Below are 20,934 nucleotides of genomic sequence, written 5' to 3'. Positions count from 1 at the left end.
CTTCTCTAGTTCACGATATTCTAGTCGGGATCTAATTTTCTAGTGCTTCTGTAGCCTAAGATCACCAGGCTATATGAGATCCATCTCATAATGAATCGGCTCTCATATAAAATGTAACGATCAAGTCCATAGGGGTGTAATCTCGGCCACGTCAGATTGGCATGGCCCAGATATTTCGGGCCGGAACGGGCCACAAGGTGGCTCGGCCCAACCCAAAATAACATCCGGGCCGGGCCAGTCCGGGTGACCTTTTGTTGGGCTATGGCCAAACATGGGCCACTGCCCGAACCGGGCCGGGCCGGGTCGGGCCGAGTTACGGGCCAGTTCATTTTAGTACATTTTTATTTTTTTTGTATTGTAATTTTATTTTAAAAATATTTTTAATTAATTATAAAATATATAGTTTATTTTTAAAAAAAAAGTTTTAGATGACTTTTTTAAAATAATTATGTAAAGTTTGAATAGTTGAAACTAATTTTTGAAGAATAAATAATATATTAAAAAGTATATTAGAAAAGAGGAAAAAGAAAACCAAAGATGCCACCCTTTGTAAATAAAAACTTTATGAAACATAATCGGCAAAAGGTTTAATGGTTGGTTTCCGAAGTTTTAAATTCGAATTTTCAGCTAAATTCATTTCTTAAAAATATGAACGGAGCATATAATATGCTATCTTTTTTTCTGTAAACTAGTTTATATATATAAAAATGTGGCGCCCAATTATTCAAATGGGTATGATGCAGTTGTTTTGTAAATAAAACTTTATGAAACAATACTATATCCTAATTAGAATTAATATTTTTGGACCTCAGAAATCTATTTCGAGTGTTTCACTTAGCAAGAGTTTTTTTAGGTAAACTTTTAATTAGTTCCACATTTTTATATATATAAACTAGTTTACGCACATAAACATAGCTAATGACGTAAAGTTTTGGCATGTTAAACCCTAATTGTCACTAATTACATGTAAAATTAATAAAGAATATTATTATTTAATCATTTCCTTGTCTCCTCTTATCGATAATGAGCTTCATGTGAGCCTCTTTCACCAAACCAATAATTTAACAGTTCTTTGTAGCAACCACATGCATGCATTGGTACAATTAAAATTATATGTGATTATCTGATTAATATAACTATTATTATAAGATATGATTGCATATAAAGCACAATTAATTAAGAATTTAGACAAAATGCTTCAATTATTAAAGGATTAATTAACCAGTTTACCTAATCCACCTTAATGGTGAACTGGTCAAGTACGTAATAGTGTAGCCCTATCTTTAATAGTGTCAAAATTGAGGTCTTTTTTTATGCTTTGTTTTAATGATAAGACATTTGAATCCACGATTAATTTTAATAGGCATAGTCTATATTATTGAAAGTATCTGAAATCAAATATTACGGTTTGTTAACGTTTCTTATCTAACGACTAAGTGGTCTCAAAATAAATAACTGAAAAATAAAAATTTTATTTAAAATGATAATGAAAAATAAATTTTAAAGTAGAAGTACTGATCTTATTCTAGATAGTGAAAAAAAAAATCAAAATTTATCTAAGTTGGGCTGTTGAACACCATATATTCTTACACTCGAATTACATCAGTCATTAAATTTATCGATTTTGAGAACTTTCGGTCACTACACAAATAATTTTGAAAAATATAAAATTTGGTATCTAAATTCATAATATACATTTGGAATGTTCTATCACTGAAATAAAAGGAAAGCAAAGTAGGTGAGCACTCCCTTCCTAAACTCTATTTAGACAAAAAAAAAAAAAAAGNTTTTTTTTTTTTTTTTTTTTTTTTTTTTTTTTTTTTTTTTTGCAAGATTGGTAGGAGAAACACTTATTGGACTTGGTTTACCACATCACACATGGACTGGATTAGTCCAAGTGCAAAATATTTATTGGAAAGCATTTCATGCAACAGATAATTGAAACAGTTAATTAAAAATAAAATAGCTTCCATCATGCACAAAAATATAAGAATAATTTATTAACCTAAAATTATCATATTTCTTTTTCGGGTAGAAGAAAATAATTTTGAGGACTAATATTAATATATTATTAACACTTATATTAATAATTATAGGAGAGCTTTCTCATAAAATTTTGTCCAAATAGTTTTTGAAATTAATTTTGTCCAAATAATAGTAGTAAAAAAAAAAATTAGGAATATTCTAGTTGGAACAAGCAAGGGGGCAGGAGAGATGGTGGCCAACCATAAAAAAAACAAAGCTTATCCCTACCAACACCCCTCTGAAAATCCTTTCGTGCACCCGGTGCGTCTACATACTCTACGCACCACATATTATCCCCATCATCTGTGTCATCTTATACTTCAATCTCCAGCCCCACACTGAGTTACAGTCTCTTTCTGATCTAAAAACTAGATGAGCTATGATAACAGTTAAGACTGTACAAATTGAAGGATGAGATGGAATGAATGACAGAAGTTTTTAGATGCACCGGGTATAAGCAATAATTTACTTGAGAATTATTAGTTGCCACCACACTCTCCCTCCAAAATGTTTTCAAAGTCCAAATAGAGTTGTTAGTAGAAAAAGTTGGCCACCAATTTGGTTCCCAATTTGCACCCTCACCGCCCTACCTCTTTATAAACCCTAATCCATCAATCCCCCCCCTCTCCACAATCACAACACAAACACAAACTCTACAACAACATCTCACACACTCTCACTAGATACACACTTTCATATAAAGTTATCATCCCCCAAAATGGCCCACAAAATCATGTCTCTAGGCCTCGCCTTCGCTGTCGCCACTGCGATCCTCTCGGCCCGCTACGCCGTGGCGCAGACGGGCTGCGTGACGGCGATCATCAGCCTGGCGCCCTGCCTAGGGTTCATGACGGGCAATACCTCCGTCCCCGGCTCGCCGTGCTGCTCGGCGCTTTCCAGCATCCTGCAGTCTCAGCCGCAGTGCCTCTGTGCCGTGCTGGGTGGCGCCGCCTCGTCCCTCGGTGTCGCTATCAACAACACTCGCGCACTCGAGCTCCCCGGTGCCTGCAAAGTCAAAACCCCGCCGGTTAGCCAATGCAACGGTACGTAAACTCAAATCTCTCACATTATATGCATGAACATATTATTCGGTATATCTCTTAATGTTAAGATATCTACTACAATAGCAAATTTTATATATAGTAAGCAAGCGCGAATTATTATGAGATAACTTATTCCGACATCTGAATCTACGCTAAGAATTTTGAATTTGAGTTGAATTTGGGCTAAAATTGGAGGAATGATTTTGATTGTGGCAGCTGTTTCCGGCGCACCGGCTGCATCGCCGACTGCTTCTCCAACTCCTGTTACGACCACGCCGGCGACGCCGACCACGCCGGAGACCCCAACAATGCCAAGTGGCGCTACCACGCCTGCGACGCCGACGACGCCGACCACACCCTCAGTGCCAAGTGCCTCAGGTGAATTGCATGGCTACTAAAGTTAATTTAAATTATGCAACACAATTTTTTTTTAAAAAAAATTATGGGTTTGAATGGTCTATAAGTGGGTACGTATAAGAGTAGGTGGACTAGTTGAGCGAACACTTTTAGATTATTGTCCCTACTATTACTAATGATTAATATTTTAAAATTAAAAGTTAATTAGCGTACACAACATCGAAGCAGTATATAAACAAAAATATTATAGTTTGAAAAAGAAGATAATAACTAACTGTTCTAAACAACGATGGTCACAATAAATAAAATAATATAAAATCTAAATTTTGTCACCTTCGTGCCAATAAATCAATAATAAAATATAAAAAAATTAAAACAAATACTTAATAAATTTTTGAACTTATTTTTACAGGGTTTTTTTTTTTTTTTTTTTTTTTTTTTTTTTTTTTTTTTTTTTTTTTTTTTTTAATGCAGGAACAGGCTCTAAGACCACTCCTTCCACCACAGCCCAATCATCCGATGGGGTTTCTACAAAGTCGGCGACGATTTCCGTCTTATTCCTTGCGGCTTTAGTATCCGTTGCCGTATTCTAGAGTGCTACGGATTACTACTGCTCCAGTCTCTTATATTGTGTACTGTGGTTTACTTATCACATTGAGTCGTTTGTTTGAGTGTAGTTGTTGTTTTGTTTTGTATTCTTTTTTTTTTTTTGGTTATTTCATGCTTGTTTTGTATTCTTGATATTTGGGATTTATATTTTGTAGATGTTGTAATTTGGATGGTTGAATAAAAATATTATTTGTTATTTTAGACTACATTAAAGTCTTTTTTTTTAAAGAAGATAAAATATGATTAAAAAACCTACAATAAAACTCTGCAAAGCAATTCTTATAAATAATTTCTACAACGGTTTTGTGAAAACATAATTTTATAACGCACGTGTGGGATCCTCCGACTAATGCTATCAACGAGCCTAATACGAGCGAGCTACGATCAGGTTATTTTCGACTCGTGTAATACATGAGCAAGCTTAACCTAGCTCAGGTTCGGCCCGTTACAATTTCGCGCTGAAAATTTTAGCTCGCACTCGGCTCGTTTATTAAATCAACCTCGAGCTTATTTCGAGCTAAGCCCGAGCTGGCTCACGAACAGCAAACTGAATTACTAGCCCTACTCTGGACTACGCACCATGTATTTGATGCAAAGGTTCTCAAAATTTGGCTGGGCCGGGCCAATTGTTGCTTGGCTAAAATGTACAAGCTGAGATTTTGAATTTGAACTAATTTGGATGGGGGAAAAAAATTGTATACATTACAGAGGAAATTAGGATGTCAATGGGCACGGATACCCAGGATCTTATCTGAACCTCAACCCGAACAGAGCTGCTTTGCGTTTAACAAGTACTATAACGGGTATGGTTTCCATTACGGGTATAAAAAACGGAAAGTCCATGGATTCAGGTTCCAGGGTATCGTTTTTATCTCCACTCAACTCAAACCCGAATCCCAACAGATATTATATTATATAATATATAGAATTTAAATTTGTACTTTAAAATTTTAGATTTGCATATGATATGTTTTTAAAAATTTGGCGAAAAAATGATTAATTTTGGGTTCAAATTTTTGGTTCTTTTGCAGGTTTCGGTTTGTTTGTCGAATTTGATTTTGGTTTCGAATTTTCAAAATCTGATGGGTTCGGGTTCGAGTTTGGATTTTCATTTTGGTACTCGGGTTAAGATTTTTTAAAATTCACTCCGAATCTGCCCCAAAAGGAAATATTAATTTCTCTCTACATAACCTCGTTATTCACTGATGAGGTTTTTTCTTAATTTTCTTTAGATGTACGTGAGTCACACACATGCACGCATCCTTCATGAATCAGAAATCAAATTTAAATCACGCTGCCCGAAAGAGAAATATTTACCAACTGCACTAAATAGTGACGGTACCAAGATAAAAAATTTGCCATAAAGACTAAAAACTAAACAGCGTGGATCACATTTCCAAACTTTCAATTATCCATTTTAGAGGAGAAATAGTATAACTACTAAAATTACAATACCTTGAAAAATAAAAAATTGGCATGCAAAAATATAATGACATTTTATATATTTTTTAAAATAAACATACCAACTGTGCTACTAATTTGAGAATCCTAGCATAATTTATTCCATTAATTTCGGAGTTTGAAATTTTTGTCACCCGGAAAAGTTATTGGAAACATAAAATAACTACCCTTAACTAATCGTACTACCACCTACTCAAATCTCTTATAATTAATAGTTTTATTATACACAAAAATGGATCTTTCAACATCCCACAACAGTTCTAGTAGGAAAAGTTGGTCACCAAAACTAACCCAATTTCAACTTTTCTTTCCTTTTTTCGTCTATCAAAATTATTTATAACCCCTTCGAAATCCAATCCAATCCAATCCAATCCAATCAGAAAGAATGGTTCCAAGCGTTCCGATGCTCACTGTAGCCTTGGCTACAGTGGGACTACTGCTCGCGAACTGTGCCTCGGCCCAATCCAACTGTGCGGCTGTGATCGTGGGCCTCGCCCCCTGCCTCGACTTCCTCACGGGCAACACGTCGGCGCCCTCCTCCTCGTGCTGCTCCATGCTTGCGGGCAGTGTTCGGTCTCAGCCACCCGCTTCATCCCCTGGCATGATCATTTGCGAAACCCGCGCCCTCGAGCTTCCGGGTGCCTGTGAGGTTCAAACACCACTACCTGTAACAAGCCATTGTAAATTTTTTCATAACAAGTGAATTGAAGGCACTCGGATCGAAAAATTGTGTTCTTTTAAATGGTTACCGCAGCTGCAGCAGGTGCACGAGCGGAGTCTCCGGCAGCTACCGCTAACCCTGCCAAACCAGGCGTCGCGACCAGCCCGACACCGTAGGCACCAGCAACACCGTCGACCCCGACCAACTCTGCACAGGAGACCCCATCCACACCGTCGGCCCCGAGGAGCACCACACCGCCGTCGACATCATCAATCCCGACCGGTACGTCAGGTTCGACGATGATTTACATAAAATGAAAAAGTACTAAACATTAGTATGTAATCAGGTATACTCTGAATACAATCTAATCCTCTGAAATTCCATGATTTTTACCTTTTATTTCTGATGCAGGGGTTGAATCCAAGATCACACCTTCGACTACGAGCCAACCGTCGAACGGAATTTCCTGCAACAAATCGGCGTGTTCTCTAATTGCCATCCTCTTCCTCGCAGCCTCTGCCTCTCACCGTATTCTGTTTTCAGTTCATGTATGTGAATATGTGTGTGCTATTGCATGTCTTTCATTCTGAGTTCTCAGGGATGTATGTGCATGATCAATGAATATTATTACAATTGTTACAGTTCGGTCCGCAATCTTTACTTTTTGTTGCAATCTTACCTTTCCTGTCGAATTCCAGTTACATAATTATCAAATGATATGATGATTATGTATACTTCAATGTAAAAATTTAAGCGATATGGTGAAGTCGCAACAACATGAATGTTTAGGACCAGATTGTAACAATTGTAAGGTTGGGAAATAAGTAGTAAGTATTGAGAATAATAGGTAGGGAAGAGAATGATTATCATTGAATCAACATTTAGCATCAGATGAGCATCTTGCCGAGAACCAACAAGTTCAAACTTGCAAGATAAGCGACAGCATTGCGCAAAACATTTGCAAAAGAAATAAAAGCATATTCATTTCTAACAAGGAGCTTCAAATGGGCCGCAAATATTTTGTTAAGATCTCTCTCATCGCCTGCCCCAAGGAACCCTCTTGCTGCATACTCTGCTCCTCATATCCGACGTCATGATGTTCCGGTAGGGCGACGTCAGCATCCAATTCATCTCCACAGTCGATAACAATGTTGTGAAGCAAGCAGCAAACAAGGATAGTGCTGGGCAGTTTGTGCTTATCCGGCCGCCACATGACCTTGTTCAGTATCCTCCACGTGCCCTTTAACCGCGACAACGCTCTTGACGCGAGTGATCTCGCTGCTGTATGCCCGGCATTGAATGTGTTCATCGAGGCACATAGGCTTTTACCTTCATAAGGAACCATAAGCCATGAAAAAAGAGGGTAGGCCGCATCCCCTACTATGTATTCCCTAATCTCCTCGTTCTCTACAAGCTTCTTCGCGGGCCCGTTCAAGCGCTTACCGCTCTCGCAAAGCCTGAAGAAGTATGAGTGCTTCAAAAGGCGGGAGATGCTCATGCTTCCTGGCCAACCAGTTACAATATCAAGAAACCTCATCTCATGGTCGACGACCCCTTGTAAAAACATACTATAGTTTCTCTCCTTGTCGCACCAATCATCAGATGTTTCTATTGCAGGTAAAGTCATTATAATATGGGTTGCGCCAATGGCCCCACAACAGTTGGGCAAGCCGAAAGCCATTTCGAAATGGGTTTTGATTTCCTCTATTCGGGCTTGGTTGGGCCAGTTTAAATGGTGCTTGCCGCGAGCTTCCATCGACTCGATGAACCTCCATGTCACCTGGGAAACCGTGGATTGGCCAACATTGAAAGCAGCGCCCACAGACACTTGGGAGTCGCCGGATGCAAGCCTTCGCAAGGCAATGGCGACTTGCTTCTCGACACTAAGAAGCCTCCCTTCGATGTTTATGAGGCCGGAAGGAGGCCTTGACACCAAATCCTCCCTCACAAGAGAGCAGATGTACTCGAAGGTTTTCTTTGATATCCTGAAGAAATGTTTGAATGCTTCACCCTCGTCAGGAGGAATAGTTACTCCTGTAGGTTGAGTTTGAAATCAATGTTTTATAAATTTATTGAGAGAGAAAATAAAGATGTTCATACAAATAGGCAAGCTAATCAGGCAAAAGTTGCTTAACATATTCCGCTCTAATATTTCTTGCACTCTGCCGAGCTATCAATAGCGAAACATGGTAAAGTAATAGCTAGAAAGGTTGAACTGACATAAATATCCAGCTAAAATACGCAAAGGAAGCGCTGTAGCATCATGCTAGAAAGGTCTGAGGTCCAAAATCTGTCTCTGGTATAAAATCTCTAATGTAAGTTCTATGTTAAACGATAGTGCTTTAGAAGCTACGAGCAACACAATGATTTATAAATATGTCCCATCCCACTTACTAAAGCGCCGCAAGTTTTCCCATTTTTCGGCTCAACTACCTAAACACTAACCTATATAATAAAGATAAAAAATAAAGACTACAAAACTATTCATAAAGGAACAATATTCAGAGAGGAAAACTACAATCAAACAATACTCTGAAAGAAGAAAAGAGAAGCGTCGCAATTTGATCACGCACAGAAAAAGAGAAGGAAAAGAGAAATGAGTACCGACCCGCTTACTGCAATAGTGATAACTCACCATTCTGCAAGAAACTAACATATCTGATCACATTGAAGGCATTCATGGACAAAGGAACATATCTTTGCAGCAAGTCGAAGGCTATTAGTTCTAATACATTCCAAAAATCATCTATCTTTTATTTGACTAACCGTTCATTACATGCTTTACTATCTGTAGCTCAGTATAGACACTTTTCACAAATAGGTCGGCAAAAAGGTTTTGAAAAGATAATATGTAACGGAAACACAAGAAATCGCCACCATATCGACCTACTCAAGCAACTCTATTGCAGGAAAATTTGCTCGGGAGAAATTTCTAATGTCATTAGCTGCAAATGTCTGCATCATTTTGGAGACCAGAATTGCAGAAAAATGTGGACCATAGAAGACAAAACACAACTAAGAAACGAATCACCGAAAAAAAAGCTGAGAAGGAAAATTTGATAAGACACTAATAAATATCCAAATTCATAATAAAAAAAATTAGAGGAGAGTTACAAGAAGATCATTTATCATTGTTTTTTACGATGATGACTGTTTAAGTCGAGTCTGCACAGGTTCTGAAAACAAATTCTAGTGTTGAGTCGATGGATGATACACGTAAACCAGCAAATACATTCACCAAGAGATGGAGTGTTGTTCTCTCCTTGTAATAAACATTCCCAGTATATTTCAGGCTCTGTTTGGATGCACGAACATCTTATTCAACACATCTTTTTAAATTCACTTAGGTCCTGTTCGGATGTCAGAAATAAGTTATCCAAGAATTAACTTATTCGGTATAAGAATTTTATAGTATGATGGTAAAACAAAAAGGAGTTTGATTTTTACGCCTTGGTAGAATAGTATATTTCATATACGAGGTGATTTACCCTTTCCGGAAAAAAACAACTTGAATATCGAATAAAGTATCCAATTTTAGACTTTGAAAACACACTTCTCACGTACGAAATGTACAAGCTTTTCAAGTAAATCATGGAGATGCACTAAACAAGATATTTACGCATCTAAACAGGATCGTAAGTTATTTTTTCGGGAATAAGATCAAACATTTCGCATGCAGGTTGAAATATGCTATCCTATCAAATCATGGATGCTTAAGACCTTTCAAGGAGCAAAAATCAAACTCCTCCCTTCCAATCATACCCAAAAAAAAAAAAAAAAAAACCTACATCCAGATCGGGCCTTAGCTCAAAGAATGGTTAAAAGCGTGCCCTTTTTCCCTTCGTATTCGCATGTCATATTGAACCAGAGATTGGAACTGCACATGGTTTGCATGTCAGATTGAATGACAGGCGTAATCAAGCATCTAATTAGTAGAAATTTCTACTAAAAACGCATCAAAGCAAGTAAATTTACCAACTTGGGGGCTAGAATCACCTACAATCTACAAAACCCACGGAGATTTTGAAGGATTAGAGCGAAAAATGAGCCGAAAAAAATGGATCAAAATTACCGGAATCGCTCTGCTTCTGCAAGAAGCTGTACCACCACTCGGTCTCCAAGTTTTTGGCTTCCGCGGGGCCGATCTGTGCGGTGCTTCTGCTTCCAGATGCAGCAGAATCCTTGGATTTTCGCTTCGGCTTCTTCGATTTCTTCGGAGGAGCCATCGCGGAGTGGTGGAACCCCTGATGCTCCGCTTTCCCCAATTTTGTCGACACCTCGTGTTTTTTTGGGGGAAACTTCAAATACCACCCCGTGGTTTCGCACGTTCTTACTGTACTAGCTTATAGTTTAAGTGCATTAATTTAGTACCCTGTAGTTTCATTTTTCTCTCTTCATCGGCTCTTCTGTTAATATTTCGTTAAATTATATATAAAAAATTTTAAATACTCTACCTAGGTTTATCGAATATTTACTTTAGTACCCTTTAGTTTTAACTTTGTCACTGTTTTTTTTCCTTCGTTAGTATTTTGTTAAATTATATACAAGAAACTTCAGATATCTTATCTAGGTTTATCGAATATTCACTTTAGTACCCTTTAATTTTAACTTTGTTACTGATTTAACGAAAAAATTAGTGAAATAGATAATAAAAAGAGAAAAATGAAACCATAGGATACTAACTTGATACACTTAAGCCACAGGGTACTAAAGTGAGAAGTGCGAAACCACAGGGATTAACTTGATATACTTTAAACTATAGGATGCTAGAGTGAGAAAGTGTGATACCACATGGGGTATTTGAAATTTACTGCTTGTTCTGTTCTAAAAATTAAATTAAAAATACAAAACAAATATGCGGAGAACCCCCTTACCTATAGGGTTATTTGAAATTACTCCCTCGACATTTAATTTTGGTCCTATGAAAATTTCCACTTGTACGCTTCAAATAGAGATGTAAATCTTACTAATGTTTTAAAAATGGGATTAAATAATAATCCAAAAATAGTAACAATTGAAAAGAGTAGTCCCTGAGATGGATAGGATTTAAAATGAACGCCCTACTAGAAGATATACAAATAGCAATTTTTTTTTGGTGCAATTTTTATATTTTCTCAAAAATATCTATTTTTCAAATATAGCTCTAAAATTTAAAATCTTTCCAATAAATTCTCGACGGCCCAGACATATTGAGAAGAAATTGATACTGTTCTAGAAGCAAATAAGAAAATAGCCAGCGACAAATTTGAAACATGAATAAATCAAATATATTCAGATATATGCTAAGTTTTGATTTTTTGATTGTCTAACAAATTTAAAATATAAAATTTATATTCTAAAAAGCAAAAGAAGATAGTAACATTAAACAAAGTCTTAAATTTGAGGGATAATTATTTATGTACCTCTTAAAAGTTAAAAGTACCCACCTTTCATATTTACTTTTAAAAAAATTTAAGCGGCGAAAACTTTCCCTACAAAGTTATAAGTTCTCTTAATCTACTATCAAAAGTAGTTGTAAACTCTACTTAAAAAAAAAAAAAAATCATTTGTCCCTTCATATATGTTACCTACAAAATTTAAGTGATAAAAATTATCCAACAAAGTTTTAATGTCTTTAAAACTTACTCCTTATTTTGATCTACAGTTAGAATGAGCATGAAATTAATCTGAAAATAATGAAGAAACTTTAAAGAGACAGATTTCGCCACTTAAACTTTTTGGAATCAAAATAATAGTCCAATACTTTTAAGAGATATGTAGGTAATTATACCTAAATCTAAGTTGTTATAGAATAATATTTTAATATTTTATATTCAACAGATAGATAGCAAATGCAAAGACGAGATGAGCTACGTGTCATTGCTGCTGCACCCCGGGAAGGGGATCGCAAAGGCGACAGTTAATATGCAGAGTGTAGACAACTAAACTGGATTATTGGACTTAATCACAATGATTCAAAAAATTCGAGTCAAAAACTACAACAAATAAAAGTTTGCGAACAAGTGAGTATTGCCGCTAATAGTTTGAGGACCAAATATGCAATTTAGCCTATACGTGTAAAAACTATAGGGGTAGATTAGTCTTTTCGCCTCCTTAGTCAAACGTTGACTTAGTCAACGAGACCGGTCAAATTTGATCAGCGTCAACTCCCCTCCCCCTCTTCAATCTATAAAATGAAACTACTCCACAACACATCTCAACAACACAATTCTCCTCCTCATAATCCCCCATCTACACAAAATGGAACAACAACAACAACAACAACAACAAGAGCCTGCGAACTCCGCGGCGCCGACGATGTCGATCACCCTCCGCCGCTTCGAGCTCTCCGACCTCGACGACTACATGGTGTGGGCCTCCGACGACAAGGTGACCCGCTTCTGCCGGTGGGAGGCCTACACCGACAAGTCCCACCTCCTCGCCTACATGGAGTCGTCCGTCCTCCCCCACCCCTACTTCCGCGCCATCTGCGTCGGTGCGAGACCCGTGGGTGCTGTGTCTGTAACGCCCGGTGCAGGCGAGAACGCATGCAGGGCGGAGATCGGTTACGTCCTCGCGTCGGACTACTGGGGGAAGGGCGTCGCGACGGCGGCGGTGAGGATCGCGGTGGCGGAGGTGTTCGACGCGGTGGAGGGGTTGGAGAGGGTGGAGGGGTTAGTGGATGTGAAGAATAGGGGGTCACAAAGGGTGTTGGAGAAGGTAGGGTTTATGAGGGAGGGGGTGTTGAGGAGGTATTGGATTCAAAAAGGGAGCGTGAGGGATATGGTGGTGTATAGCTTCTTGAAGAGTGATAGGTTGCTTGGGTAGTAAATGGGGCTTGTTGCTTATATAGTTATATAGTTCCAATGATATTGTTTGTGTGTGGAGCTTTAATTTGCCATTAAAGTTGTATTTTCTCCGATTTGCTTCAATGGATCTCTCTTATTGAGTTTCCACAAAAGTATTTCTTGGAACGCAAAAATTTATTTTAGCTTTTTTCTGTATAATCCTAATTGGTGCTAATTATCAACTTTAAAAATTAGAACCGTTAAAAGTACGTAATCAATTCACTTAAAGTATATAGAGATGGTGCCTGTGGTATCTCGATTGTGATTCGATTCAATCAGCCTCACACCATTTCGAACATGGCTCAGTCCAACCCGATCTTCCGTCATTTCGATCGTGACTTAGCCCAACTTGATTTCCCACCGGAGGCCAAGATGTTAATCTCTTTTAAGTCAATATTCTCCTCTGCTGCCAGTAACTGAAGCTAATTGTTCACAAGTCGGATTGGACAGAGCTCGGATTAATTTACGGTAAGATATGACCTTAAAAATAATTCTAATCAGTAAAAATTTAAACTCAAAAATTTGTAGAATTTGTAGTATGATATAAAATTTTAAACTGTCAAAAAAAAGATATTTTTAGCAAAACGTTAGAGGTGAACTAGACACTTCAACGGACGATAATTAAAGCGCAAAAGTCAACAATGGCGGCTGCATTATTTTTTTTATTTTGCAATTAATAAAGCACCAAGTTGGTCCTTCAGTTCACAGACATTATTGCCTGCACCGGGTGTATACGCTCGATGCTCCCATCAAAAGGACTAGGGATCAAAACAGGTCGGAAAAAAAAAAAGTTAAAGAGGGAGAAAAAAAAAAAAGGGTGTTTTTTTAACATTATAGAACACATATAATCAGGTACATGCTCGGATTTAAAACATTTTGACTGTGTGGTGTATGAGATGTACCTATACACCCGGTGTAGCTAAGTAATTTAACACACGACGTATGCTTATTGGTCCCCCACAAGTCAATTCCATCCAACTGTATCCCAATATCCCATTCCTTTTTGACCCTCTCGAATATAATAAATTTTGAAATGGTCCCCTCAACTTTACTATTTTTTTATTATTGTTTTTTGAGATGATTTGCTCAAATTATCAAACTTTTTTTACAATTAAATTTAATTAATATTATCGACTAGTTAATAAAATTATTAACGACTCTATCTAGAATACTAAGATCAATATTATTCCACCTATATCGTCATTAAACTCGAGGTATTCCAAAACTAAAATGCAGACGTGAAATATTATTTTCTATACTATCAATAATATTCCAATTTCATTCAATATATATATATATATATATATATATATATATATATATATATATATATAAGGAAAAAGATATGTGTACACTCTATTTCTAAATGCATGATTTATATTTATTTATGTAATGGATGAATTTTTTTTACATGTCACATAAATTTTAATATTTATGGTATATTGAAGCATCCCTCTGAATACTGAACTTTGTTTTCGACTCCTAAAACTTTGTGGTAAAATGGAGCCTGAGGCCAAGAAGCCACCACCTCCGCAGATCACCCTCCGTCCATTCACCCTCTCCGACGCCGACGCCGACGCCTTCATGTTGTGGGCCGCCGACGACCGCGTGATGCGCTTCTTCGGCCCGACGTATCCGACGAAAGACGCGGCCGCGGCCCACATCCGGAGCCACATCATCCCCCATCCGTGGTACCGCGCGATCTGCGTCGGCGGCCGCACGGACCGGCCCGTCGGATGGATATCCATAAATTCGGTATTCAGAGATGATGATGATGATGATAATAATGATAATGCGCACCGCGCGACGATGGGCTACGGGCTGGCGCATGAGTGGTGGGGCCGGGGTGTCATGACGGCGGCGGTGAGGGCAGCGGTCACGGTGATATTTGCGGAGCGGCCGCGGCTCGAGCGGCTGGAGGCGTTCGCGGCGGCGGAGAATCGGAGGTCGCAGAGGGTGCTGGAGAAGGTAGGGTTTAAGAGGGAGGGACTGCTGCGGAAGTATGCAGTGTTGATGGGGGAGAGCAGGGACGTGGTCATGTTCAGCTTCTTGGATACTGATACCATTAATCATTAGGGGTGGAAGTGACAAGTACTAGGATAAATTCCGACTGTATTCGACATCAGATTCGATAGGGTGCGCGTATGCAATTGTAAAATTTTAGCATAAAAAATATGAATGCGAATATAATTTTTTAAACAAATCTATTTATTTTCGACCGTTTTCAATTTATTATCGAGTAATTGCACACTACTGTATATGCTTGATTTTATTTTGTAACTTGAGTTTATTTGGATTAAATCGTCCCACACCTCACGATCTGGGGACCAAACGTGTAATCTATTTATTTTTTATTTATTTATTTGAGAAGTGCTAGGATTATAACCTTAATATGAGTTATAGTTCTACAAAACTGTTTTTTTGAGTAACTTAAGTTTTTAGAAATAAAAAGTAGTTTCACATTATCTTATATGTAGTATAAAAGTACGGTGTAATTTTCTCAGTAACTTTATATCAATGTATGTATAATAATATATAACTATATATAATATATACGCAACTACTGATTTGTTTCATGATTCGTGCTTTTGTAAATTCGAGAGATAATTGGGCCTAAATTTGACATTAGGACAAGGCCCATTTTAGCCCATGAACGGCTTAACCATTAGTAAATGGGCTGGGCCCGTGATAGCGAGGAAAAGGAAGATGAAAATGTCACCGTACTCCTCAAACTATAGTCCGTTTTGGAAAAGACCCTCAACTCTCCATATTTTTTTTGGGAAAACTTCAAATACCACCCTTATAGTTTCACACTTTTTTACTTTAGTACCCTATAGTTTTAAGTGTATCAATTTAGTACCTTGTGGTTTCATTTTTCTCTTTTTATTATCCTCCACCAATTTTTTTTTGTTAAATCAGTGATAAAGTTAAAACTAAAGAGTACTCAAATAAATATTCGATAAACCTAGATAAGATATCTGAAGTTTTTATACATAGTTTAATAAAATATTAACGAAAAAGCTGAAGAAAAGATAAAAATATTTCTTTTGATTTTTTAAAAAAATTCTTTAAATATCTCTATTTTTTCTAAAATTTACTTAATATAATTAAATTTAAAAAGATACAAAAATTTTGAATAGTAATTAAATGTAAATAAATAAAATATTATTTTTTATTTATTTATTAACCACTTAACTAACTATTACCTTGCAGAGACGAAAAGCTATTACAGAAACTAAACCAAATAATTACATAAAAATTTGAAAAAAAAAGAAAAGAAAAGATATTGGTGTGCAGTTTCATAAATTACTTGTAACAAAATATATAAAAGTGGATATAAAAATCAAACCACAAATCTCAAATTAACAATCATATTATTAACAACAAATATGGTTATCAAATCCCCACATCCATTTCCAACAATAACACACAAACCAAATATTAAAATATATGTAACAACCCTAGTTTTCTAAAAATTTAAGTTAATAAAAAAAACAGTATATTTATATTTTTTTTGTTATACTTCACACCAAAAACATCTTACCATTACCTGCAGAAATTACCAACCATTAGTCATTAAACAAAACACTGGCCCCTAAGTTTCTAATTAGTAATTAAAACTATCTATAATGGTCACCTCAAATGTTCTTAATTATTGAGGCCCCTCCTAAAATTTATATGATTAATAAGATGATGCTCCTCTCTTTGATAAGAACAAGGACACACAGATAATGACAACATATATATATATATATATATATATATATATATATATATATATATATATAAAGCAATAATTACTATAATTTGACTGCACCTGACACACTCCACAATTTCTTATGAAGATAACTGCTAGATACGCATTCTCAAATTTAACACAATACAGAGAGTTAAATATAACATCTTCCATAAGAAATTGTGGAGTGTGTCAGGTGCAGTCAAATTATAGTAATTATTGCTTGATATTTTTTGACTGCACCTGACACACTCCACAATTTCTTATGAAGATAACTGCTAGATACGCATTCTCAAATTTAACACAATACAGAGAGTTAAATATAACATCTTCCATAACTTAAAGATCTCAACAAGTTCCAGGTTTCAATAACATTTCATCTCAGCACCCTCACTATTTAACTCACCAGCAAAATTTGCGAATAATAATCCGAACCGATGTTCGAAATCTCTATTCCAACCATTTGGATCTAAGGCCATAATATGAACCCACTCGAATTTACAGCAAAAGGGGAGGGGGAGGAGAAGCAGAAGCGCGTTGCGACGAAGCAACTTCCTTCTGCTGCTTAGTCCATCGCTTCGTCCAAGATCATTTCCTGGTGGCGGCACTCGCTGCTGCAAAAAGCCTTTTCGCCTCTGTAAGAAACAACGAGAGCAGGTACTGATCAGTCCAATGTGCTTAGAATTTTCAAAAAGTTCTTTGCCTGCTTTGTTATTTTGGTTTACGGAGTCGGATTCTGCTAAATTTCGACGGAAAAGCAAGCAAAAGTTACAGCATCTGACATGTTAAAAGCGCGGCATAACTCAAAACTACTAGAATATCACAATCTAATTACTTGTGAGTAGCATAACGTTTAGATCTCGAAATAACTACTGCGAAGCAGGAACAAAAATTACCGCGACTTTGAATAAAATCGTCGATGCGACACATTCTATGGTTATCTGGATGAATATATTCGCAATTGCAATAAGCAAAAAAAGTTCGACGAAAATGAAGTTTCTACGAAAACTGGGGACCACAAAAAATGAGGATAAAAAAAAAAGAAGAAAAGATAACTACAAAGGACATGGGACCGCTTTCGGTAATGTCACGGGTAATGTCACGTAAATGTTTTGCGGATAGGAATTCGACCTCCTACATAGCAAGAAATTAGTCACTGATGCTTGAATTCACAATAATAAAAGCGACATAGAATTGAGGTGTCGCAATCGAAATAATATGATAATTACGATTGGTGCATCAGATCAGAAGAAAATTAACAAGCCACAGAAAAAGAATCACATTTCATAATTAAAATTGCTGAAAATGCATGTAGACCCCCCCATTTCTTTTATTGACACCTCCTCAACTTCATCAAATTTAATAATTCTAATCACTTACGCCTAATAGCGAATAGAGCCATGAAATTCAACAAAAAAAATTCAACTGAACTTAGTAGAATTACTCGAATCAAAGAAGGGGTTTGGACAAAAACAAAAACGTAGAGGGGCCTATTTCAAAAATGGCATTTTTTACCTTAATTATTATTGCCTAATTCAGGTCAAGTTGTTGATCCACCCTAAATTCCCAAACCAATAAAAATTTCCACTAATAAGATATTAAAAATAGGGATAATTGCATATGGCTCCCTACGAAGCTATCAAATAGCAAATATATCCCTACAAAATTTAAATTATCAAATTTATTCCACCAAAAGTCCTTCCATTTGCAAATATATCTTTCTGTTACCAAAATTTAGATAACCATGAGTTAAAACAATTAACCACAGTTAGCTAAGGGGTTAAAATGACCTTTTTACCCCTTACAAATATATACTTTATATTCTAATGTTGAGTTCTGTCATTTCTCTCACCCTTTCTATTTTATTCATGGCGACGGCAAGACTTGCGGCGGCAGCATTGTCGAAGGTGAGGCCTCCGATCACGGCAAAAATAAAGTACGCCGTAGGTGCCACGGCGAAGGTGAGAGAGGAAGAAAGATAGCTTTTTGTACGGACAAATTTGTACGGGTAAAATAGTAATTTTATGCACCCACCGTTAAAAAAACCTAACGGTACCAAACCAAAGGGGCAAGTATGAATGTTACCGGACTTTTGAAGGAATAAATCTAATAACTTGAACTTTGTAAGGATATATATATATCTGCTATTTGATATGTTTACAGAGAGCTGTATGAAATTAACCCTTGAAAATACATACATATATATAGAGTTGTGCTGGGTTACTATTGTACTAAACCACTCGGGTTACTACTGATTTGTTTGCTACGGCAGAGATTCCAAATCGACGATCAGTACTGTTGAAAAAGAAAGATATATGCAAATGAAAATTATGAGAGAGAATCACAAACCTATACATGAAAATCTCATCCCCTTGCCCAAGCCTCTTGTTGCATGCATGGCAAGAGCTCAAGAGACCGCCGCCGCCGCCGCCGCGGCTCCCCGCGAGATCGCTCTCATTCGTGTAGCCGCAGCAGCGGCTCTCGATGATGCAGTTATCGAAGATGTGGGTGGTCTTGGGGTTCGGGCCGTGCGAGATCACGCAGGTGTAGTCCTCGGAGAGCTCCAAATCGCTCACGACCAAGTTGGCGGCGACGAGCCTGGCGGAGGCGGCGCCGCGGAGGGCCCTCTGGGCAGGGGACAGCAGGGCCAGCTGTGAGTCCTTGTTCTTGAAGCCGAACTCGATCGGGGATCGCGGGGACGGGGTCGGAGGGTTCGGGGAGGGGATTTGGATCTTGAGCTTCGATCCGAAGAGGACCATCCTCCTCCTCCTAGCCTCATGGGAGGAGATGGGGGAATGGTGTGGGGGGAAGTTGTGATCATCATCACTAGTGGTGAGTGCATCAACAAGGCCCTTGGATGTGGGCTCCAATAAAGGAGTGATCTTGGGGGGGTTTGGGGTGGTTTTGGGGTCTGAGAGAAGAGGGATTGAGCTTGTTGGGCTTGAATTTTTCTTGGTTTAGAGGGAGGGGTTCTGACATTACTATGCCTTGTTTGCTGCTGCTGCTGCTGCTGCTGCTGCTCCCTCCTACTGCTCTTGATCTCTTCCTCAACATAATAATGATGATAGTAATAGTAGTGTCTACGAACCAAGAAAACAAGAAAAAAAAAGGAACTTTTTTTAAAAAAAAACTTGTTGCAAATCTTCTTTAATGGAGAAAGGAGAGGAAGATATAGAGGATGAGGTTAAGATGATTAAGTTACAGAACACACCCCAAAGGAAAAAAAAAAAAAAAAGAGAGAAAAAGAAAAGGGAAAGGGAAAAGGACTCACCAGAGAAAGATTTGGGCTTTTGAGACCTGTAAGCTTCACTATTTCCTTCCTCAAGCACCCCCAAAAAAAAAAGAAAAAAAAAAAAAAACCCTTTAAAGGGAACACAAAGCACCTCAAAAAGAGGGGGGGGGGGACACTACACACAACCCAAAATTGTTTTTTTAGGGGGAAAAGAAAAGAAGAGGGTATTATAATACCTCAAAATGTTCATGAATTAGAACCACAAAAAAAAAGAAGAGAAAAGAGCATCTGAATACTACCAATCTCAGTTTTCCAACATGGGTTTTTTCCATAAAAATTCCACATGCAAAACCCCCACCCAAATCAATCAAAAAGAGACACCAAAATCGGATTTTTTTTTTCTGAAGGAAACACCCAAAATTAGATGGAAAAAAAAAATCACATTTTGAGATCAAAAATCAAATAAAAATTGCTCCTTTAAATTAGTTTCCCCCTCCTCTACCTCACTCACCCCACTATGAAAAATGGGTTGTGGGAGTTGGTGTAGTAGTAGTACTGGTTTTGGAAACCAAGGGGTTGTATAAAAGGAGGAGAGAGAGAGCAATTTATTATTATTATTATTATTATTATTTTTTGGGTTAAAGGAGAGGGTGGTTTGGTCCAAAACCGCTTATTATGTACTTTAGAATCAAAATTGTTAATTAATTAAGACCAATGCGCTCGTATAATAATAAGTGTACATAAATATAATATTGTATTTGTTGTCTCATATTTTGATCTTCTTCATAAAATTATTATTTTCAAGATTTGGCATGCCCATTTAAAAACTGTTTGATTGTTTATATTTCATGTTATATTAAATTAAATTAAATAAAAGTATGATTATAGTTAGGTTTAAAAAAATCTTATCTATAGTTGGGGCTCAATTATATTATATCTCAAACTACTACTCTGAAATTAGTATAGTTAGAGATACAGTAACT

At 37.1% G+C, this 20,934-nt stretch overlaps 6 protein-coding genes across 8 annotated transcripts; 4 read left to right on the top strand and 2 right to left on the bottom strand.

The window, feature by feature from the left end:
• On the top strand, nucleotides 2,642–4,230 carry LOC109715343 (non-specific lipid-transfer protein-like protein At2g13820). Its single transcript, XM_020240312.1, has 3 exons — nucleotides 2,642–3,068; nucleotides 3,285–3,446; nucleotides 3,900–4,230. Exons 1-3 carry the CDS (start codon nucleotides 2,744–2,746, stop codon nucleotides 4,016–4,018), a joined length of 606 nt encoding a protein of 201 aa, XP_020095901.1. The 5' UTR covers nucleotides 2,642–2,743; the 3' UTR covers nucleotides 4,019–4,230.
• Nucleotides 5,570–10,449, bottom strand: LOC109715342 (protein ANTAGONIST OF LIKE HETEROCHROMATIN PROTEIN 1). Its single transcript, XM_020240311.1, has 4 exons — nucleotides 10,229–10,449; nucleotides 6,550–8,190; nucleotides 6,245–6,363; nucleotides 5,570–6,160 (listed from the first exon to the last, which is right to left on the bottom strand). Exons 1-2 carry the CDS (start codon nucleotides 10,380–10,382, stop codon nucleotides 7,157–7,159), a joined length of 1,188 nt encoding a protein of 395 aa, XP_020095900.1. The 5' UTR covers nucleotides 10,383–10,449; the 3' UTR covers nucleotides 5,570–6,160; nucleotides 6,245–6,363; nucleotides 6,550–7,156.
• LOC109715345 lies at nucleotides 5,863–6,797 on the top strand. 3 transcript variants are annotated; one of them, XM_020240317.1, is made up of 3 exons: nucleotides 5,863–6,144; nucleotides 6,259–6,447; nucleotides 6,568–6,797. In XM_020240317.1, exons 1-3 carry the CDS (start codon nucleotides 5,881–5,883, stop codon nucleotides 6,646–6,648), a joined length of 534 nt encoding a protein of 177 aa, XP_020095906.1. In that variant the 5' UTR covers nucleotides 5,863–5,880; the 3' UTR covers nucleotides 6,649–6,797. The 3 variants fall into 3 exon arrangements, with proteins under 3 accessions (XP_020095906.1, XP_020095905.1, XP_020095904.1); XM_020240316.1 differs by having other exon boundaries at nucleotides 6,250–6,438; XM_020240315.1 differs by having other exon boundaries at nucleotides 6,250–6,447.
• Nucleotides 12,355–13,096, top strand: LOC109714960 (uncharacterized N-acetyltransferase p20-like). The gene has a single exon (XM_020239725.1). The coding sequence runs from the start codon at nucleotides 12,397–12,399 to the stop codon at nucleotides 12,961–12,963; it is 567 nt and encodes a 188-aa protein (XP_020095314.1). The 5' UTR covers nucleotides 12,355–12,396; the 3' UTR covers nucleotides 12,964–13,096.
• On the top strand, nucleotides 14,484–15,059 carry LOC109715393 (uncharacterized N-acetyltransferase p20-like). The gene has a single exon (XM_020240370.1). The coding sequence runs from the start codon at nucleotides 14,484–14,486 to the stop codon at nucleotides 15,057–15,059; it is 576 nt and encodes a 191-aa protein (XP_020095959.1).
• On the bottom strand, nucleotides 16,979–20,527 carry LOC109715911 (protein MARD1-like). Its single transcript, XM_020241143.1, has 3 exons — nucleotides 19,991–20,527; nucleotides 19,069–19,799; nucleotides 16,979–17,354 (listed from the first exon to the last, which is right to left on the bottom strand). The coding sequence occupies exons 2-3, from the start codon at nucleotides 19,476–19,478 to the stop codon at nucleotides 17,285–17,287; spliced, it is 480 nt and encodes a 159-aa protein (XP_020096732.1). The 5' UTR covers nucleotides 19,479–19,799; nucleotides 19,991–20,527; the 3' UTR covers nucleotides 16,979–17,284.

Source organism: Ananas comosus, linkage group 9 (genome assembly GCF_001540865.1).
Source record: "Ananas comosus cultivar F153 linkage group 9, ASM154086v1, whole genome shotgun sequence".
Lineage (NCBI taxonomy): Eukaryota > Viridiplantae > Streptophyta > Magnoliopsida > Poales > Bromeliaceae > Ananas > Ananas comosus.
This window is presented reverse-complemented; position numbering and strand designations above follow the sequence as displayed.

What these genes read in the sequence shown, in the direction of transcription:
- LOC109715342 (XM_020240311.1), bottom strand. Translation starts at nt 10,382, where the DNA reads ATGGCTCCTCCGAAGAAATCGAAGAAGCCGAAGCGAAAATCCAAGGAT. An exon ending in GCAGAAGCAGAGCGATTCCG is followed by an intron (nt 8,191 to 10,228) that starts GTAATTTTGATC and finishes CTCAACCTACAG; the next exon opens with GAGTAACTATTCCTCCTGAC.
- LOC109715393 (XM_020240370.1), top strand. Translation starts at nt 14,484, where the DNA reads ATGGAGCCTGAGGCCAAGAAGCCACCACCTCCGCAGATCACCCTCCGT.
- LOC109715345 (XM_020240315.1), top strand. Translation starts at nt 5,881, where the DNA reads ATGGTTCCAAGCGTTCCGATGCTCACTGTAGCCTTGGCTACAGTGGGA. An exon ending in AGCTTCCGGGTGCCTGTGAG is followed by an intron (nt 6,145 to 6,249) that starts GTTCAAACACCA and finishes TGGTTACCGCAG; the next exon opens with CTGCAGCAGGTGCACGAGCG. An exon ending in AATCCCGACCGGTACGTCAG is followed by an intron (nt 6,448 to 6,567) that starts GTTCGACGATGA and finishes TTTCTGATGCAG; the next exon opens with GGGTTGAATCCAAGATCACA.
- LOC109715343 (XM_020240312.1), top strand. Translation starts at nt 2,744, where the DNA reads ATGGCCCACAAAATCATGTCTCTAGGCCTCGCCTTCGCTGTCGCCACT. An exon ending in GCCGGTTAGCCAATGCAACG is followed by an intron (nt 3,069 to 3,284) that starts GTACGTAAACTC and finishes TGATTGTGGCAG; the next exon opens with CTGTTTCCGGCGCACCGGCT. An exon ending in CTCAGTGCCAAGTGCCTCAG is followed by an intron (nt 3,447 to 3,899) that starts GTGAATTGCATG and finishes TTTTTAATGCAG; the next exon opens with GAACAGGCTCTAAGACCACT.
- LOC109714960 (XM_020239725.1), top strand. Translation starts at nt 12,397, where the DNA reads ATGGAACAACAACAACAACAACAACAACAAGAGCCTGCGAACTCCGCG.
- LOC109715911 (XM_020241143.1), bottom strand. Translation starts at nt 19,478, where the DNA reads ATGGTCCTCTTCGGATCGAAGCTCAAGATCCAAATCCCCTCCCCGAAC. An exon ending in GATGAGATTTTCATGTATAG is followed by an intron (nt 17,355 to 19,068) that starts GTTTGTGATTCT and finishes TGTTTCTTACAG; the next exon opens with AGGCGAAAAGGCTTTTTGCA.